General features: G+C 41.5%; 1 protein-coding gene across 8 annotated transcripts in view; it reads right to left on the bottom strand.

Moving 5' to 3' along the window:
- The window catches only part of LOC133379402 (gametocyte-specific factor 1-like), a 32,267-nt gene extending 23,482 nt beyond the window's left edge, over nt 1-8,785 (bottom strand). The window contains exons 1-5 of one of the 8 annotated variants that reach the window (XM_061614577.1): nt 8,596-8,785; nt 7,272-7,342; nt 6,632-6,812; nt 6,317-6,379; nt 3,825-3,927 (exon numbers count right to left, since the gene is read on the bottom strand). In XM_061614577.1, the coding sequence (XP_061470561.1) occupies nt 3,825-3,927; nt 6,317-6,328 (115 nt within the window). In that variant the 5' untranslated portion in view covers nt 6,329-6,379; nt 6,632-6,812; nt 7,272-7,342; nt 8,596-8,785. The other 7 variants (XM_061614581.1, XM_061614578.1, XM_061614579.1 and 4 more) reach the window with 7 other exon arrangements.
- Between the last annotated feature and the right edge of the window lie 12,724 nt (nt 8,786-21,509).

Here is a 21,509-nt window from a genome sequence, read left to right as displayed (position 1 = left end):
ACCGCTCCGCAGGCAGGCAGCAAAGTGAAACAAACAGAGCGACAAACAAGTGGATTCTGCACATCTTTCCATAATTGTACTTCCATGCTAAAAAAAGGCTTACCCGGTTAAATTTCTGCCTGCCACACAAGAATCCTATTTCCCCCCAATGCCAAATCTAAACCAAGACTAGGCTGCCAACCTGTCCTCACTTACCTGGGGAAACTGAAAATGGACTGCCCTCAAGTCGATTATGACTTATGGCGACCCTATGAATAGGGTTTTCAAGGTAAGCAGTATTCAGAGGTGGTTTTACCACTGCCTTCCTCTGAGGGTGAGAGGCATTGACTGGCCCAAGGTCACCCAGTGAGCTTCATGGCTGTGTGGGGATTAGAACCCTGGTCTCCCAGGTAGTCGTCCGACACTCTAACCCAGCCTTTCCCAACCAGTGTGCCTCCAAATGTTGTTGGACCACAACTCCCATCAGCCTCAGCCAGCATTGCCAATGGTCAGGAAAGATGGGAATTGTGGTGCAACAGCATCTGGAGGCACTCTGGTTGGGAAAGCCTGCAACCACTACACCACACTGGCTCTCACTTGGAGAATTAAGCCCCATTAAACATAAAGAGACTTACTTCTGAGTAGACATGTATACCATTGTATTGTAAGTTAACTATACAGTGATTTTTTCATGAGTGCCTGGATATCAGCTCATGCATAGCATGAAACATGCCTAAACCTCTTTGCAAAGCAATCATATTTGCCTCTGGCAGGGGGGAAGACTAAAATCTACCCACACACATTGCATAGTAGTATTTGCAGAAAATAACTTCTGGGTATTACTTGATCTCAGACAAACCCACCACAGAAAAGAGCCCTGGTTGCTAGGGAAAAGGAACGGCAATTACAGGGATTCCAAGGACTAAGAACTGAGATAGCAGGAAAAGTGCACTAAAGGGGAGAGGAAACCAGCAGCTCTTTGGGACCCCAGGGATTCTTACTGCCTGTGTTTCAAATAACTCAAGTTATCAATTACAGTTCTGACTTCACTCATTGGATAAAAAATAGGTGGGAGCAGCCAGGCCGGCTCATCATTTTGCAGAAACTGTTTAAAAGCGTACCTGCACATTTTGTTGCACATCTTTCTTTCTAGGAGAACTAGAAACTACATGCCAGTGGGCAGGGGCAAAAATTCAATTTTTACCTTTGTACAGTAAGACTAGTTTCTACACACACTCATACACCCCTCCCTATGCTCCATAGGCACTGTCAAGAGTTTTGTTTTGGTGGAGAATACATTCCAGCCTGGCAAAAACACTCAAGGAAGGTGTGAAATAAGGCTGGTGAAGGGTGTGGCCAGGAGACAAAAGATGTGGCTGGGGAGGGTGCGTGGTTTGGGAAGAGACCTGTAGTAGCTACCTTAAATAATGTATGTATTATTATAAACCTACATAGTTAAGAGTATTTTGTCCCCTTCAGAATTGAAATAAAATGTACTTTGAAAAGACGTTCTGTACCCATACTCCCCCTCCAGGAAGTCTGGGTGTACAGCCAGATTGTAGCTCTTAAATCAAAAAGTCTGATCATGAGTAAACAGTTTTCTCTGGATGTCCAGTAGTAAACATAGGTAAGATCTGAAATAGAAATCTGAGATGTCTGTGAAAAACGTATATGAGAAAGGCTGTCTGTGAAAAAGGACTGTGAGAACAGAGAGGTGATGCAATTCCAGATTGGATGATCTGGATGAGAGACTATAAGAGATTACAAACACAATTTTGTATCAGTCCTCACAAACTGGTCATATGTTGTTGCCAGTTTACCTAATTACTGAGTCTTATTATGAGTCTTATCTGAGCCCCTGTGGGTGAGATTTACATTGTCATTCTTTTCTACCTATGCATCAAGATATCTAGACTGCATATGAATATATTGTATTACTTAATAACCTTTGGTTTTGTGTTATTAATTCTGATTTATTCATTTACTGGCTTTGGCCAGAGTATGCATATGCTCATATATACTCATATAGAAACGTGTAGCCAATAAAAAGGATAACCTAATCGCGCCTAAAAGAGGCAGTTGTATGACCTTTGTTGAAAAAGCCCTCCCTGGATCCCTCTATAATGGGAAATTATCGGCCAGTCTCCAACATTCCGTTTCTGGGCAAGGTAATAGAGCGTGTGTGGTGGCCGCCCAGCTCCAGAGATTCTTGGATGAAACGGATTATCTGGATCCATTTCAGTCTGGTTTCAGGCCTGGTTACAGGACAGAGACAGCTTTGGTCGCCTTGGTGGATGACCTTCGCAGAGAGCTGGACAGGGGGAGTGTGTCCCTGTTAGTTCTACTGGACCTCTCAGCAGCTTTCGATACCATCGACCATGGTATCCTTCTGGACCACCTTGCTGGGATGGGACTTGGGGGCACCGTGTTACGATGGCTCCATTCCTTTCTGGAGGGACGAACTCAGAAGGTGGTGCTGGGGGACTCCTGTTCGACTCCTTGGCCGTTGACCTATGGGGTCCCTCAGGGTTCAGTTTTGTCCCCCATGTTATTCAACATCTATATGAAACCGCTGGGAGAGGTTGTCCGGGGGTTTGGTGCCATCAGTATGCGGATGACACTCAACTCTTATTTCTCCTTTCCACCTAAAGCCAAGGAAGCTGTGATGGACTGGATGAGGGCGAACAAATTGAAACTAAATCCAGACAAGACAGAGGTGCTCCTGGCAAATGGGGTTACACTCCCCCTGAAGGCACAGGTTCGCAGTTTGGGTGTGCTCCTGGACTCAGCTCTGAACTTGGAGGCCCAGGTCTCGGCTGTGGCCAGGAATGCCTCTGCCCATTTAAGACTGGTGCGCCAGCTGCGCCCGTTCCTGGAAATGCCTGATTTGACTATGGTGATGCATGCCTTAGTTACATCCCGTTTAGACTACTGTAACGTGCTCTACGTGGGGCTGCCTTTGAAAACTGTTCGGAAACTTAAACTGGTACAAAGAGCTGCAGCCAGAGTGTTAACAGGGGCTGGTTACAGGGACCATACAGCTCCCTTGTTACAACAGCTCCACTGGCTGCCAGTTTGTTTCCGGTCACAATTCAAAGTGCTGGTTTTGACCTTTAAAGCCCTATACGGCCCAGGTCCAGGCTATTTGTCAGACCGTATCTCTCTGTATGAGCCTGCCCGGGCCCTGAGATCTTCAGGAGAGGCCCTTCTCTCAGTCCCAACACCCTCGCAAGTGCGATTGGTGGGGACGCGAGATAGGGCCTTCTCGGTGGCTGCTCCTAGGTTCTGGAACTCCCTTCCTAGGGAGGCACAAATGGCCCCCTCCTTGCCATCCTTCCGTCGGCAAGTAAAGACTTTTCTATTCCGACAGGCTTTTGGGATAGACGGTGTTTAGGATTGGGCTTTACAAGGCTTGTTTTATTGTTTTTTATTATTATTTGTATTATTTTAAATTGTTTTTACATTTTTAAGTGCCTTTTAAGGTTTTAAGGTTGTGCATTGTTTAATTGTATGTTTTTCTATGTTTTTAACTACATGTAGTTTTATTTGTAAGCCGCCCTGAGTTCCAGTTTGGAAAAAGCGCGGGATAAAAATAAAGTTTCATTCATTCAACCTTCTTCTGCTGTGGAATTCCATTTTTACCCTGATTTATCCCTAGTCCTGAGATAAATCTCTGGTGAGAGCTTCTTCTTTAAGTCTGCCTATTTAGACAGAAAGGCTTGGAGGGCTGCTTTTGGCCCCTGGGCCTCAGGTTGCTCATCTCTGTTTTAAAGGCTGGAACTGCATGCCCCTAAGATTTCTTAGGCTTTACAAGGTTAAAAACAATTTAAAAAATTGATACTTACCATAGTTGTCTTCTATCTCCAGATTATGCAAAGGAATGGAATCTTGCTCAAAGCTATGGTAACCCTGATGCTGAGTTTCACATGTTTCTAAATAATATCTGCCCTAAAACACCAGAAACCAGATGATGAAACAAGTATTATTTTAGTTAATACGCAAATTAGGTCACACAGATATTGGATGTACCTAGTTTGCTCTGCATACATACTGAGAAGCAGTTGATCGTTTTTAAATTTTCAAGATTCTAAAAGCTCAAACTTTAAAAAACCAAATGTACAGATATCGTATGTGCACACATGTGCTTTTACAGCACATTCTCGCCAGAAACAGGGTTTTTTAATATACACATCTTGTTTTATTGAGTTTTCATAATGAGTAATATCAAAAACAACGAACAGAACTCCTTCCCTATAAATAACAACAATAATTAGAATTAAGATTATCCTCCCTGATGGGTTCACTTTTTTTATCACATAGCATAAAAACAGGAGGGAATGCTTTCTGAGGCAATTATTTGTTGTGTTTTGCCCATTATTAATAAGTCTCAAATATAGGCAAAGGTGTTTTTTCTTCAAGTTCTCAATGGTTTAAGAGAAGAATACCAGTTGGGATACAGGCAGAGAGGAAGGAAGGCTGCAAGGCAGACACACAGCCCACTCTTCATGTGCATCTGAGAGCTTACACAAACACCAGGTATTTTGCCTTGTGCTCCTCTGAATAACAGGGCTTGTTCATCGCACCATTATCTGTTTTTCAACTCCATGCATTCAAAGTGGCTTGCAATGTGGCTCTGATGGAATAAGGCAGGAGGGATGGAAGACAGAAACACCTCACTGCCTAGGGCTCTGATCAATAATTAATTTCACAGGAAGGCCACTTTGAAGAGGGGAGCAAGGACTGAGGGCCAGGTGGAGCGCCATAAAGTTCTACTGTCCTTTCATACACCTCTGAGTTGGTACTTCTCAGATGATTGGATTTGGTCCCAGGGTCCTACAGTTGCTGATCCTAGCCTTCAAATACACTTCTTTGGATTGATGCCAAAATGGATGTGTGTTTAGGTTTCAATCTGTTAAAAAGGTTTGGATAGTAAACTCGTTAATAAGCGACTACCTTCTCCATATACCTTTACATATATATTGATTTAATTTTTCCAAATCTCAATAAAATATAGCACACGCAATACCCAAAGAAGAGGCTTGCATCCTTCAATCTTGTTAAAACAAAGAAATCTTAAAATATTCCTTTGCCTCCAAAAAAACACAGAAATAAAAGTATTCCAGTGGTCCTAGCCTTCCATGGGGTACTTGTTAGGGTTCAACCTTAGTTTATTACACTCACAACTTACAAATGTTACTAGGGTAGTGAGATGTGGAGGATAGAAAAAACAAGTTTTTAATGTGTGAATTCCAATACTTGTTCAATAATGTGGCACTGTCACAGATTGCCATATGCATTTCCATGAAAACTGAAGACAATGAGAAAAAGCTCTCTCACATCTAAGTAGGCTGGCCAAATCAAAATTCTTTAGTGTTGCTTTAAAAGAAATTGTGGCAAAACTAAGTTTAACTCAGTTCTTGCCTACAAAAGCTCATAGCGCAAAAGAAGCCAGAAGAAGATGGAGTACTTTCTGCTATGCCAGCTCAGTTTTAAATCTGTGATATCTAAAATAAAGCACCTACAACATTTATTGGAGATTGAGCACATTTTAAAGGGGCACAGTAAAGACAAAATGTTTAGCAGCTCACTTGTTCACACATATTGGTTACTGATTTGTGGCTAAACATTTAAAAAAAAAACACCACCACTTTTGTAAAGCTTCCCTGCCTGGTAGTCTGGAGTCTTACCTGATATGCAATAAGATGAATAGCTATTATGAAAGACTGTCCTAAGGGGCTGTGTGCGCACGCACTGGATGCATAGCCAATGTCTCCAACACACTTTCCACTATCAAGTTGCAAATTCAGTTTAGAGTATGCAAAATCTCACTTTACCTGCCAAAATACCAGTTTCATCGAGGGCCACTTCCCATCTAGATGGTTTAACAATTAAGCAATATGAATAAAAAGTACAGGAAATGGCAACATTATCTGCATCCTGCAATTTTTCTTGGGTGTGTGTGTGTTAATGGGGTGCTTATGTAAAATACAGGCCTTCTAGCAATCTTAGGCTTGAGTAAACATCCTAGCTGGATATGGGGAAAAAGGGCAATGATTCTCACACATTGTGCCCAAGTTCCTAAAGTCATTTAAGCCCAGTAGCCCTGTAGAAGTCTGGAAATCTAAAAAATGTAACACTGGCATGTACACATTTTAGAACCATGGTGGGCCCACTACTGATGCTGAAAAATGTGATGCTAAGCACGTTATTTAAGTAAACTCAACATGCACCTTATGGAAAGCTGGAAAATGGTATCAAAGAGGAACTAAGCTGCCATAATCCTCTTCGTACTGACTGCATAATCACCTATACTCTTAAACTACTATTTAAAATATACCTTGTGACTCATTGTCGATCTCTGTTTTCTGTTCAGTCTGAATTAAGAGTATCCTCCTGGTTTCTGGCACAACCAGCACAATTCAGGAACAGCAAGAAAAATGGGAAAGATAAAAGCAAACATATAAGTCCATCTATTGACTGTTTTAAAACAGAGCCAATGAACAGAGGGAGAGGCCAGTTTGAGGCAGAGAATTTCTCTCTCTGTTCAAGACAATCACAGTATATTTTTACTTTATTTTGTCCTTACAACAACCCTGTGAGATCTAGAAGGCACAGGTACACTTGTAATAGCAGCTTACTGCAAGGTACCTACCTGGAAACAGCTTGCCCCCGAGTGTATGTTACTTCCATTTCTTTTGAAATGTTTAAGAGTATCAGAGCAGACAGTTCTGGCACTAGCTACTTTGCTCTTTCTGGTTACACAAGGGAACTCAAACAGGTACATGAGAGAATTCAAAACTGAGTCCAGCATTTAATACATGAATCCCATCCACCTGTGTTGAAAAAAATAATCAGGAAATCCATTTTCACTTTTACATAAGTGCAAATGGAGCATAATGAATTGCATCTGGTCTTTTAAAAATATTATAGGTCTGTCCTATAAAAATAAATATCAAATCCTTAATTTGGTAAGGCTTTTTAAAAGACACTATATAAAAAATTATATCCAGCCCTTTTAGTGTCAATGTATTACTTTTAGGGTATCTTCCTCCCAAGGTGATTTACAAAACAATCAATATAAAAACATACCAAAACCCTGTTATTACAATCACAGTAAGAAAATAACTTCTTTAAAAACAGTAGACCATCTTGACTGATGCAAGATTAATTTTTGTAAGTAAATCTCTAACAATGAATAACGGTAGGTGATTTTTTTTAAAAAAGGAAAAGACAGCTTTAGCCTGGCTCACTACCTCAATATTTAACAATACTTAGCATATACCAAACATTACCTCAGTAAATCTTGTTAACAACCTTGTACTAATGATCCTTGTGTTGCAGAGCAGGGTTTAGGCTGGGAGGACTGCCGTTTGCCCCAAAACCAGTTAGTGAGTTCATGTAAAGGAATTGTGGGATAGTCACTAACTTCCACCTCAGCAGAATGTGTTGGAAAGCAATAACCTCCTCCCCAAGTGACTATCATAAACCAGACAAAACACATTTGAAACACATTTCCTTACTAAAAGTGAGGAACAAAATTGTAGCTATACAGACTAACTTGCTGGGAGGCAGAGTTTATTGATTTATTATTTGATTTATATCCCACTCTTCCTCCCAGCAGGAGCCCAGGGGGGAGTTCCAAATTTGGGTCTCCCCCCTCCACCACCACCAGAATAAAAAGCTAGAAAATAAATCCCACAACTTTGCTGTGATTACACAAGTGCCGAAGTTCAAACAGGGAAGAGAAAAATTACTAGTGGGGCAGCAATCTTGGCAGAGTAATCAATTCAGTTTTCACATAGCTTAAAAGCAGTGGTGACGGGGGGGGGGCAGAGGAGAAGGAGAATGCAAGTGAGATTTTTTAAAAATGGGAAATAAAGAATTAAGACTCAAACAGGGCATGTGAGAGGAGAGAAAAAACACGCACCATTTACCTAAAGCAGAAAGGTGGGAGTGGCAGAAAACAAAATAAAGATTAAAAGGGGGGAGTTTCAAGAAGGGCTAGGATCCTGAGAAATTCTTCTCACCACCACCACAATCAGCGGAGAACTGGGTGGGTTGAACTCATCCTAGGGCAGAAGAGCCTCACTGTAACACATCGGATTTCTGGATCTGACTGCATCCCTAATGAGATTCTATCTCCCCAAAAAGATTCGGGAAGGAGGACTCTCAGTAAAAGCTATGGCTTTGTCTTAATGATTGTGTAGCGTTGGCGGGGGTGAGCCAGAGAAGAGAAGCGGGGCCTGCTCTGTTTTCCTAACACCAGCCCTGGGGTTATTACTACTCACAGATCTTGAAGGCGGCAGTACGCTATCTGCTCAGATCTTGCAGACTCACCGCTGAAATGCGCTGTTGGGTTGAGGGTGGAAGGGGAGGCAACACTATATCTATCTATCTATCTATCTAGATATAGATATATCTATCTATCTATATCTATCTATATATATCTATATATCTATCTCAGAAAGTAGAAGACAATGTATGAATAAAGGGGTTTTTTTTATACAATGAGAAATGCCGTCCTAAAATAGAAAACGGGGTGGGGTAGAGCGGAGAAAGAAGAACTCGGTGAGAAAAAAAAATCCCAAATCGCAGGCCTCGAAGAACGCCGGTTACCTAAAGAACACCACCCTGACTACTAGGGACCGCGTGCAAACTTCCCTCTTCGCCAAACCTACGGAACACGCACTTCCCTCCTCGAGCGCGAAGGCATTTCTCTACGCCCAGCCGCTTCGTTAAGCAGCTGCACCAAAATCAAGGCTACCGCAGGTGGGGCGGGTCACTCCCCTGCCCATTGTCTTTCTTTGTGACGCGTGCCTAGCCCCGCCCCGGTGTACGACGCTTCTGGAAGGCCTCATCGCCGTGGTGCTGTTGTCTGTAAAATAAGGGCGAGGTTAGGAATTGGGAAGGAAACAGACCCCGTCTTAGCTCAGACTGAAGGAGCTAGGCAAAACAAAGCAGCCTGGGTTTCATTTGTACCTGGGCCAGTTCTACTATATTAGGCAGAGTGAGGTACCTGATTTTGGGTATCATGAAAGGACAGCAAATTGTTAAGTTATTTAGTTATTACGTTTAAATGCTGCCTTTCTGCTCAGGCGGTTTACAGTTTTGAGATAACAAATGATATGGGGGGGGGAGGAGAGGAGACAGTCTGACTGGAGTATTGTTGCTGTCAGGGAGCGTGCTTGTGAGATTTTCTGCCTCAGGAGTAATTTGGCCAAGCCTTGGGTACTGTGCACCTTCTCTTGGGTGTGGGTGCCTTTTCTTGTTCCATCCGCACCAAAATGTGTTGGGCTAGGCCTGATTTGTACTCAAGATTACATAGCAGGGCTATGGTCAAGGTTAGCAAAACAGAGTATTTTGGAAACATGGCGAAGGGAACTAGAAAGTACTGCTTCATTGGGACTGCTGTCTAGAGAGTTAGTTCATTCTGTTAATATAGCCAAACCATTTACAAAGTGGGGTATTATGGAAATATGACCAAGACATTCTGAGTTCTAGTTTGAAAGCGCATCAAGCCAGAAGAGTGAACAGGAAGTGAGGTCGCTCTGGGAGTAGTAAGAGGGTCAGAAAGGTGTTGCTGAAGTTGGTTCCTAGTTACCAGTTCCTTATGTGCTTGTAACTGGGGGTGCCCACCCCACAATCTGCTCTGGGCCAGGACAAATCATACACCCTAGGAAAGAGGAGGGTTCTTCTATGAGATGCCAGTGAACCTGGCCCAAAGCTTCTGCTTGGTGCAGTGCTCGGATAAGGGCATCTATGCACCACCAAAATGGACAAAAAGGCAGAAAAAAATAAGTAACTGGGGGTGCCCACCCCACAGTCTGCTCTGGGCCAGGACAAATCATATACCCCAGGAAAAGGGAGGGTGTCCTCTATGAGATGCCAGTGCTTCCCACCTGGCCCAGAGCTTCTGCTGGGCGCAGGACACAGATGAGGGCATCTGTGCACAACCAAATTAGACAAAAACACGCAGAAACAAAAGTAACTGAGGATGCCCACTCCAGAATCTGCACTGGGCCAGAACAAATCATCCCAGGAAGCGGGAGGGTGTCCGCTACAAGATGTCAGTACTATGGCCCATAGTTTCTGCTTGGTGCAGGATACTCATAAGGGTATCTATGCAGAACTAAAATAACGAAGAGTAAGTAGAGAAAAATATGTAATTTGGGGTCATCACTCCAAAATCTGCTGTGGGCCATTAAACATCATTCACATGACAAAAGGGAAGAGTGTCCTCAACAAGATGCCACTGCATGCTGCCTTGGCATCAATTTTCTTGTGGAAACACGAAATGGATATGTTCTTCTATGCACAACAAGCAATGCAGAACGTATATAAGGACTGTGGGTTCCCACCCCAAAACATGCTTTGAGAACTGCAAGTCATACATCCATGTATGCATGAGAGAGTACCCACCCAATTCAGAGCTTCTTTTGTATGTATGGTACAGACAAGGGCATATATGTATTAGAAAAATAGCAAATATGTAAAGGAAATAATATAAGAAACTGGGGTACCCATCCTAAAAGAATTATTTGGGGCACCACAAATAAGACTTCCATGCATCTTGAAGAGTGTGTTATATGAGATGCCATCCATGCATACTTTAGAGTGTCATTGATTAAATTACACCTTCAAGAAATCGTCGTTTGTTGACCCTGCCATAAGTCCTTCTGTCACCAACATCAATGACTTTTAAAAATAATAATTGAGCTATAACAAGGTAACAGGGAAGACTAATACAAAAATTAAACATTAAAACATTCCACAAAGATTATAAGCAATGACCATAAGCACTGGAGTATCATAGAGGACACCCTATCATTTTCTGGGGTGTTTGATTTGTCTTGGCCCAGAGAAGATTTTGTGGTGACCCCCCCCCCGATACTTACTTTTTCTTCGCTTTTTGTCTCTTTTGGTTGTGCATAGGTGCCCTTATACATGCCCGGATCCCAACAGAAGCTCTAGGCTGTTTTCCAACTGTTTATTCTTGCTTTATGGTTATTGGATTTTAAAGGGATTTATTTCTTATTGCCTTGGTTTCCAATCACCAACCCTATCTCACAGGGTTTGTGGGAAAGACTCCATACACACACACACACTGCAGATGTATAAATACATACAGCCCATATAATAGTTTGTTCTCAAACCAGTTGCTCATTGCAGAAAAATCAGTATTAGTTTTAAAAAAATCAGTATTAGTTTCCTACATAATAAAAACTGTAATACCTAAGTAAGCCCTGCGTAATTGGTTTAAAATAGGACTGGAGGGGGACAGAAATATTTAGAACACAATTCTTTTTTACATTCACTCAAAAGTCCCATTAATTTACCGCACATTCATAACCATGTCTACTCAAAATTTGCTTTTACCCCCACAAAAGCAAGTATTGGGAAGGTTTTCAAAACACTGCCCAGGATCTGACTCCTGCACACAAGAGGGAAAAAACCTGAAATGTATATACTTACCCAATTTATGAGATTTTCAGATAAACGGAGGGAACCCACCATTTTCTGGCATTGCAATGAGGTTTTCTAGACACTGCCTCAGGTCAACCAAACACAACCCTGGCTTCACTGATTGGCTGCAATCCTGAACGGGCAGGGTTAGCGCTACGAAGTGCTATGCAGGACAGATTTGTTTTTTTAAAAAGATTAAAAGTCCCGGGGGGCGGCAGCTAACGTTTTGATGTATATCGCAAGAACCGGACCACCTAGAAACTTAATTGTTTTTTAAATTAAAGCTGAGAATCCAGGCCACCTAATGGGCTAAGCAGGCACCGGGTGGTATGGAAGGAATCTGGTTAAAACCCGGCTAACCAGGCAATATGGCAACCCTAGTCACAACCCAGTCCAGCTACTGGGTATAATTGGTCACTGCCACACAGCTCCTGTGGATGTACTTCTGGCTGTTTGGTCAGTTTAGCAGATCTTAAAAACCCACTTGTGTAACCTTCTCATGGTAACACCTTTAAACAGGGCAGCCTCTTAGTGTAACATAGCCACGGGTTCCCTTCTTCTGATCTTCACCAGTGAAGTATAATTATTACACCTCAACCATCCATGTTCACCTCAACTTTCTCTGGTCTTTGCCTTTGCCTCACGCTTACATCACAAACTGACTTTCCCAACAGACATCATTTCTTAATGACAGTTAACGGAGCCAGAACCTCCAGCCAGTCAGAGTCTGTTGTTCCCACACCAATCAAAATAAACCTACTTGATTCAGGCTCCATCTATAAATACTGAAAGCTATTGAATCACTCTCCCCTTTCGGAACCTGTCACCAAACAGCTACCACTAAACAGGCCTGCAACATAGTAAACATCACAAGGCCTCAAACGTTCACATTTACACTCAGAAATCAACAGAGGTCACAAAACATAAAATAGTTTTATATATATATATACACACAATTTCTCAACATCTCCCCCTTTTACAAACAAGCGGAACATAGGTTTCCTTTCCAGGATAATGTGTGCAGTGTTCTGATAATCTAAAGGTAAGAAGATTCTTTCCCTAACCTTTATTGCACCTGCTGTCTGAGTTCAGGATAGGTGGCACCGGGTTTAAAAGGGGGATGGAGACTTGGTGACCCGCAAAGGGAAGGGTGGAAAGGAGGCTTGGACAGGTATAAGGGGAGGGAGAATGTGGCAAGGCCTGGGGACGGGGGGGTTGGCAAAGGGGTGGGGGGATAGGTGGGGTTGGTATTCCTTTGCATCTATGGAAGCAGGTGGAGATCATAAAAGGCTTTAGTGAGCTCTAAGGGGAGGGGGTGATTTGGGTGAGAGGTGAGGTGGCAGGGTGGGTGAGCAAGTGAAAAGAAGAGAGGAGGAGCAGCAGCCCCTAGTACATTAATACTGATGTCAGAGTTCATGACATTCCTAACTAGGCTTACTGGGACAAGTTGGTCCTCAATTACACCAGTGTCATAACAGTCTTTCCCTTGTCTCCCAGGGGTACCCTGGCTACTGGAGCTCAAAATATTGTTGCGCGCCTCCCCAATCTCCGAGCGGTGAGATCTCAGGGGTCCCTGCGCTCATCCAGGGTTTGGTTTCCTTTGGGAAGAAGGTCAGTGGAGACTGCGGTGTCTTTATGAAATATGGTTTATTTACACACATTCCAACCTGAGCTTAAGATGGAGGGGTTCAAGGCATCAGCAGTCCAATATCCAGCTTTTCCATCTGGGTTGCAGGAGGCATCCTATAGCCATGATGCAGAGAGCCAGCCTCTCTGCCTGCCTCCAGTTACCAGCCTTTCTCTAGACACAACTAAAAACACAAACCTCTCCTAGACTCCGGGGGGGGGGGGGGAAGGCTCTCCTGAAGAGTTTCAATGACAAAAGGATCTTCCTGGCTCATTCATCAGTTGCTGGGCACCTAATAGGCCCATTAACTACCTGGCCACTCTAGTTGTTTAACGAAAGAAATTCATCTGGCTAGCAGAGCCAGCCCCAAGGCATGGGATTCCAAATCACAGGTTGGAAAGGGGACTCACAGGGATCATCCATTCCACACACCCCAAACTCATAACAATATGTTTCCCAAACTGCTTACCTCAAATAACTTTCCAGGTACTATCCTATTTGGTAACCAAGTCGGCTTTTATTAGTGAAATGGATGCTTCGATATCCAACATTCCCATGACAGTTCTGTTGCTTACCTGGATAGGTTAGCTGCACATGGAGTTTGCCTCCTCAGTATTAGTTAACACAACAAGTATGTTTCACCTTCTATACTACCTCTTCTTCAGTACTATTTACCATGTTTACCCTCTGTACATGTTTACCTCCAGAGATCCCTTTGGGGCCTGAACACTCTACTTTAAAATTACCTTTCTAGACAAAACAATAGCAAATCTTTCCCTGTCGCTTTTGTAAGGCATTACCTTTTTATCAGAATAGAAACTATTTCCTTCTTTACAGGAAATTCTCTTTTCCTTGTAACCAAATATCTTACTACTTGAGAGTCAGATGGTCTGCAATTTGTGGTGCAGCAAGTACTCTTGGATGAAACAGATTATCTTGACCCATCCCACTCTGGGTTCAGGCCTGGTTATGGGACTGAATTGGCCTTGCTCGCCCTGATGGATGACCTTTATCAGGAGAAGGACGGGGAGTGCGACCCTGTTATTCTTACTTGATCTCTCAGCGGCTTTTGATACCAGTGACCATGATATCCTTCTGGGCCAACTTGGTGAGATGGGTATTGGAGGCACTGTTTTACAGTGGTTCTGATCCTATCTCCAGGGTCGCTCTCAGAGAATAGCATTGGGTGACTGTCTTTCGGCCCCCTGGCAGTTGTGCTGTGGGGTGCCGCAAGGGTACCATCTTGTCTCCCATGCTGTTTAACATCTACATGAAGCCCTTGGGAGCAGTCATCAGGAGATTTGGGGTGAGGTGTCAGCAGTATGCTGACGATACCCAGCTCTGTTTCTCCATAACATCTGAATCTGGAGAGGCCATGCAAGCCCTTGGCTGCTGCCTGGACTCGGTGGTGGGCTGGATGAGGGCCAATAAACTGAGACTGAATCCTAGCAAGACGGAGGCACTGTGGGTTGGTGGTTCCCGAGTTCAGATAATTTGTCAGTTGCCTGCTTTGGATGGGGTCGTAGTCCATAGTCTGGGGGTGCTCCTGGATCCATCTTTGTCGCTAGAGGCCCAGGTGACCTCTGTGGCTAGGAGTGCCTTTTACCAGCTTCAGCTGGTAAGACAGTTGTGTCCGTTTCTGAGCCAGGATAGCCTGACCACTGTTGTCCATGTCCATGCACTGGTAACCTCCAGGCTGGATTACTGTAATGTGCTATATATGGGGCTGCCCTTGAGGTGCAGCTGGTGCAAAATGCAGTGGCGAGACTGCTGACTGGGGCAGGATATCACCAACATGTCACCCCGCTGCTGAAAGAATTGCATTGGCTGCCCATTTGCTACCAGGCCAAGTTTGGTGTACAAAGCCCTATACAGCTTGGGACCAGGATACCTGAAAGACCATCTTACCCCTTATATACCCAGTTGATCACTGTGCAGGTTAGGGCCTCCTGCAGATACCATCTTACCAGGAGGTCCGTTGTGCACAACATAGGGACTGAAGGTAGAGCCTGACACTGATTTTATGATTTTATGCCTTCTACATTAAATTTTACCCTTGTAGTCCCCTTTAGTACCACTCCCTATATATATGTATATATGTGTGTGGTGTGTATGTGTGTTTTGTGTGTGTGTGTGTGTGTATATATATATATATATATATTGTATTTTATGTATTTTAATTGCATTTTATGTACTTTAATTTATTTTAATGTTTTGTGATTTTATTGTTTACAATTTCAATATGTACGTGTTTGATTTTATTTTTGTAAGCCGCCCTGAATGCCCTGTTACAGGGTAGAAGGTAGAAGGACGGGTTAGAAATATTTTAAATAAATAAATAAGATAAACATAGGAATTGCATCTTTCCTGTGGCGGCACCTACCCTGTGGAATTCCCTCCCCTTAAATATTAGGCAGGCTCGATCTCTGTTATCTTTTTGGCACCTTTTGAAGACTTTCCTCTTTCAACAAGTCTTTTAAGTTGAGACCTATCCCAGTCTGCTTCTGTGTTGGGATTGCTTCTTAATATTTTTTTTAAAAAACTTTTTTTAAAAACAATATGTTTTTTAACCCTTTTAAAAGCTTTTAAAATGGTTTTTAAAGTTGTTTTGTTGTAATGTATTTTAAGGTCTGTTTTTATGATGTTTTAAAGTGTTTTTAGTGCTTTTGTTTGCCACCCTGGGCTCCTGTTGGGAGGAAGGGTGGGATATAAATAAAATAATAAATAAATATTTTTCTGCTGCCTGCTTCAAGGTGTGTGCTGCCCTGTCTTTTATTGTGACCTCTGTTGCCCTTGGGATCTAAAAATCCAACTGACGCAGCCCCACTAATTCACCCACTTTCTTAAGGGTATCTACTATGGATCCCGGAGCTTGGAAGTAATTCGTTACAAGTTCGTTACGAATTACTTGTAATACATTACTTTTTTGAGGAACGAGTGGGTATTTCCTTTACGTTTTGATTGTAATAGAACTAGGATAATTTTATTACTTTTGTGGCATAACTGTAATCTTTCCAGCATTACGTTTGGGCATTACTTGGGGGGGGAAGCAGGGGAAGTCTTCTGCTCCTCTGATTTGTGGATGACAATCACGTGCCTCAAACTGGGCTTCTGTGCAGCATCGCTCTTCCCTCATGCTCTGTGGGTGGGTAGGAGGCAACGAGGGAGGAGGTAGAGAGTAAGATGGGGTGGAGTGGAGAAAACAAGTGTTTAAAAAAATGGATGGTGGTGGTGAAGAATGGAGTGGAGGGAAAAAGGAGCTGGAGGGCAAGAACATGGATAAAGGAGGAGAAGGAGGCAGCAGCAGAATGGAGATAAAGAACTGTGGAAGTGAAAGATGTCAACGTGTGTGTGTATGTGCATGAATACTGTGTTTGCACTTGGCACACAAAGTGGCCTCCATCACCCTCTCTAGCTACTGTGCTGCATTTGCAATATTTTAACTGTTTTGCATCTCAGGGGCAAATGTTTGCTTGGGTGAGTGTCCCTTAGTTGGTGGCAGGGCAGGGTCCGGGAGGTGGTTAAGTGAGAGAGATTATGCTTGCTGGCTGATTGGGGGGGGGTGCACTTGGTTTGACATGCAAAGATCTGAGTAGTGGCCTCTGCCTCCCTTCCAGTCTCCCTTACCAGCAGAGAGACCACCATTGCTATCTTATGGATAAAAAGAATTATTCTACTACCTCTGTATGTGTGTGTTTATTTTTAATGTTGTTTTAGGCTACTTAAATGTGCAGCAGCCAAGGCCAGCACCTTGTAGGCGTTTTTTTAAAAAGTAACTGAAATGTAATTGTAGTGATTACTTTTGAGAAAAGCAAACTAATCAATTACTTTTCAGAGCAATTGTAATTGTAACAGTAATTACTACCTTTTTGGGCCACGTAATTGTAACTGTAATTTATTACTTTTTAAAAGCTCAAGTTCAAGTTTATTGTTGTACAATCATAGATCCAAATACATACAAATACATACAAAAAATAATTTAAAAACCGCATAAGGTATAAAATAATTTACTCAGTAGGGCCAAAGGATAATACCTGGATTTTCCGGATAGATTGGGCTATATACAGAGCTTGGAAGTAACTAGTCACAAGTAACGAATTACTTGTAATTTATTACTTTTTTGAGTAACAAGTGGGTAACTTCATTACATTTTGCTGGTAATAGAACGAGTAGTAACTTCATTACTTTTGAGGAGTAATTGTAATGTTTCCAGCATCACTTTTGTGCATTACTTGAGGGGGAGCAGGGGAAGTCTTCTGCTCCTCTGATTTGTGAATACAAATCATGTGTTTTCAATAGGGCTTCTGTGCAGCATTGTTCTTCCTTCATGCTCTGTGGGTGCTTAGGAGGCGACGAGGGAGGAGGTGGAGAGCGAGACGGGATGGAGAAAACAATTGTTTAAAAATTTACAGGAGTAGAAGGAGAAAAGAGCTGGAGGCAATATATATATATATACAAAAATATGTGTGTTGGGGTATCATCATTGCTGGGGGTGGGGTGAGGGGATGTGAGATTCTGTTATGTCATTCTGTTAATCTTATGGATAAAAAAAAATTCTACTACCCTCTGTGTGTGTGTGCTTATTTTTAATGTTGTTTTAGGCTACTTAGATGTACAGCGCACCTTGTAGGCATTTTTTTAAAAAAATAACTAAGATGTAATTGTAGCAATTACTTTTGAGTAAAAGTAAAGTAATCAGTTGCTTTCAGAGCAATTGTAATTGTAACGGTAATTACTACTTTTGGGGGCCCATGTAACTGTAATTGTAATTTATTACTTTTTAAAAGTAATCTTCCAAGCTCTGGCTATATATAGAAATTTTGCTACTTGTACAGTCTTAACTTTATCATTATCTGATAAAAGATATTGTAATAACCATTTTGTGGTACTACCAGGATATCCTGATGTTAATGGGAAAATAAATTTTTCCCTTATTTCTTTATATAGCTCACAAACAAAAAACACATGTTCAACAGTTTCTACCATTTGTAACTTACAAATACAAAGCCGATTTACCTTAGGAATGCCCTGGAAACGACCTGTTAAAAGTGTGGAAGATAAACAATTGAATCTCGCTCTGGAAAATAAAAACTTATAATGTGGAAAAGTTAACTCTTCTAGATATGACGCATGGAGCGGAGAACGAAAACTTAGGGCAAAGTGGGAAGGAGAACAGGACGTACATGCCTTAGACAGTAAGTACTGTCGATCTATATCCTCTGTCCGTTGTCTAATAGTACGTTTAGCTTGCTCAGGATCCCATAGGGCCAAAAGATCTAAAGATAGTCCTATATAGTTTAGTTTTTCATTGAAATTCTTAGTCCAGGAGCTCTCAAAGGGATCCTTCCATATTAAATGAAGGTATCCCAATGAGGGGCCGGAATAGGCCAATCTAACCCAAAAGTTAAAAGTCAGTAACCATGCTGAGCATTCGATTGAAACAATTCCCGCCTCAAGACGGAGTCCAGCATAAGAAACACATCTTGGAAGACCAAATATATCCCGTAAAAAACTAGTTAACACAGTTTCTAATTTCCCATTAAAATTTGTTATCCAAATCGGGATACCGTACAAAAGTTGTGGGAGAATTTTGATTTAAATTTTTTTTATTGCAGCAGGAATATAGCGACCACCACTTGTATAGAAAAATCTAGCAGTAACTTTCGAGATATTATTCGCTGCATGGATTACAGATCGAATATGAGGAATCCAAGAGAGAGAGGAACAGAATGTTACACCAAGGTATTTGAATTTTTTGACCAGCTCAATTTTTTTGCCTCTTATTTTCCAATATTTTTTGGATTTTTTACGGGAAAAAACCATTATTTTGGACTTTGAGAAATTTATAGTGAGAGAATTGTTTTCACAATAAATCATAAAAACACTAAGTGATCGTTTTAGTCCAATTTCCGAAAAGGATAGCAGAACGGTGTCATCTGCATAGAGTAACAATGGACATCTCTTATCGGCAATTTTGGGAGAATGTAAATTTTCAGCACAGAATTTACTGCTTAAATCATTAATGAAAAGATTAAATAGAACAGGAGCCAAAACACAACCTTGACGAACTCCAATATTTGCAGGTATAGCATTTGTCATGTTGCCTTCCAATCCATAGCACACCCGAAGTGAAGTACCTTGGTAAAGTTTACTAATTAAAAATAGGAGACGCTTATCAATCGAGGTCTTATTTAGTTTGGCCCATAATAGTTCACGAGGGACTGAATCAAATGCTGTTTTAAGATCCATAAAGGCAACATACAGGCTCCTATTATTTCCACTTGTATATTTTTCAGCCAAGTATCTTAAAAGTATACAGTGATCAATGGTGGATTTGTTTTTACAAAATCCTGCTTGTTCTTGGCCTAGTATTTCTTCCTCCTCTAGCCATTGTTGTAGCCTCACATTTAAAAAGCTTGCATAAACCTTGCCCACAACAGAGAGGAGACTAATGGGCCTATAATTTGCCGGGTTACCCCGTCTCCTTTTTTGTATATTGGAATTACTACCGCCTCTAACCACTATTTGGGAATTTTCCCGGTAGAATTTATCATCGTAAAAAGAGATGAGAGCAAAGGTGCCCACCAATTTGTATTTGCTTTCAGCATTTTGGGTAAAATTTCATCAATTCCTGGGGCCTTTCCATTTTTAAGATTTTTAATCAAAGAGACAATTTCAGTTTGCTCAACTGGGGGCCATTTAGGAAGAGTGATGGATTCTGTGAAAGACAGAGAGCAACAGATATTATTAGGATATTTATCAAATTGGGTGGAAAAGTAATGTTTCCAAACATCTGGGGAGATGGTACATTGGAGAGGTTCAGCAGAGCTCAGGGCATTTGTAGCTAACGCCCAAAAAAGTTTGGAATCATTATTTAAAGAGGCATTGATCAGCAGCTTCCAACCATCTTGCATTGCTGTTTTCTTTTTAAAGGCTATTAATTTTTTATAGGATTTTTTTGCTGAGAAATATTCAGGAGCAAGAGTTTTAGTTCCTAGTTTTCTATAGTTTAGATAGATGTTTCTTACCTTCATTTTAGAATCCCTACATTCTTTATCGAACCATTTTGGATACTTTGAGTTAATCTGGGTACAGAAATGAGGGGATACCTTCATAGATTTAATTAAGTCAGAAATTAGAAGAGAATATTCAGAGAGAGCCTCTGAGATTTCATGTGTCTCTAATATGTGAGAACTATGAATTAGAGCCGATGGAGATGCTAAAAATTTTTCCATCTGGGAGAGAACACGATTGTTCCAGTGGGCTCTCTTGTAGCAATTTATAGATGGAATGTTATCTCTTACAGAGTCTGTTGTTACTCGACATATCTCAGAGATACGTAAATTGAATGCTAAAGGGAGATGATCACTTTCTATCCTATTGAAAACTAGGAAATTATTGATAGATGTAAGCAGAGAGGGAGATATTATTAAATAGTCTATCACACTATTTCCGTGATCCGACAGGTATGTGAACTCTGCCAAATTGTCTATTTTTTCATGCCCATTTACAATTTCTAGATTTAATCGCGCTACTAGTTGAATCAGACATATTCCAGCGTAATTGCTTTTATAATCTTTTGAACTTCTAACATTTCTTCGGATTAGATTTTCCGGGTCTGTTTCTCCCCACATGGGGGATAAATTTAAGGTATTGTTATCTGGGCCTATTCTAGCGTTTAGGTCACCCATAATTATAAATTGAGCTTTTGGATATTTTTGTTCCAAATTTATTATATATTTTTCCAACTGTTGCCGGATTAGTGTTTGGTCTTTCTTTAAAGAAAATGGTGGAATATATACATTTAATATTTAATAGTGCTCTTGATTGGCTTAAGTGTGTTTGCTGGTGGGATCCCATCCCCAAATAAATTTCCTAGTGGAGGAGGAGAAGGGCTCCAGGATTCATAAATGCTGCCAGGCTTTACAAACTGGGATGGTGAGAGGTCAAGGTGTTAACCCTAAGAAAAGTCTGTAGACAACCTCTCGAGGAGGAGAAAAGATGGCGACAGACTGGAAGCTTGGAAAAACGCTGGAGCTTTAAACGCCTACCTTCTGGTGTCTACTGGATTACAATTTTTGAACTATTTCTCTGTTGTTGAAGTTTGCGTCTGTATTACCTTGGAGACATCCTGGAATTCGTCCTTCAAGGCTGTGAGAGTATTTAGCCTGGTGTAGAGAAAAGCCTCTTATCAGCAGATGGTGAGTCACTTTACTCAGCCAATTAACAAATGCCTGTAAATAAAAGAGTCCAGGGTAAAAGACCTTGAAGGACACTGAGAGACAAGAAATATGTTAAAAACTTATCCTGAGTTATAACCTTATAAAAACTATTGAAATTATACTTAGATGAACTTTTGTTAGATGCAATCGTCTAAAGAAACTTATCTACTTAAGACAGAAAATGGTGAGTTAATTGCCTAATGCTGAACTGTGCAATT

Source organism: Rhineura floridana, chromosome 3, assembly GCF_030035675.1.
Source record: "Rhineura floridana isolate rRhiFlo1 chromosome 3, rRhiFlo1.hap2, whole genome shotgun sequence".
Taxonomy (NCBI): Eukaryota; Metazoa; Chordata; class Lepidosauria; order Squamata; family Rhineuridae; genus Rhineura; species Rhineura floridana.
Note: the sequence above shows the minus strand (reverse complement) of the source record. Positions and strands in the feature narration are given on the sequence as shown.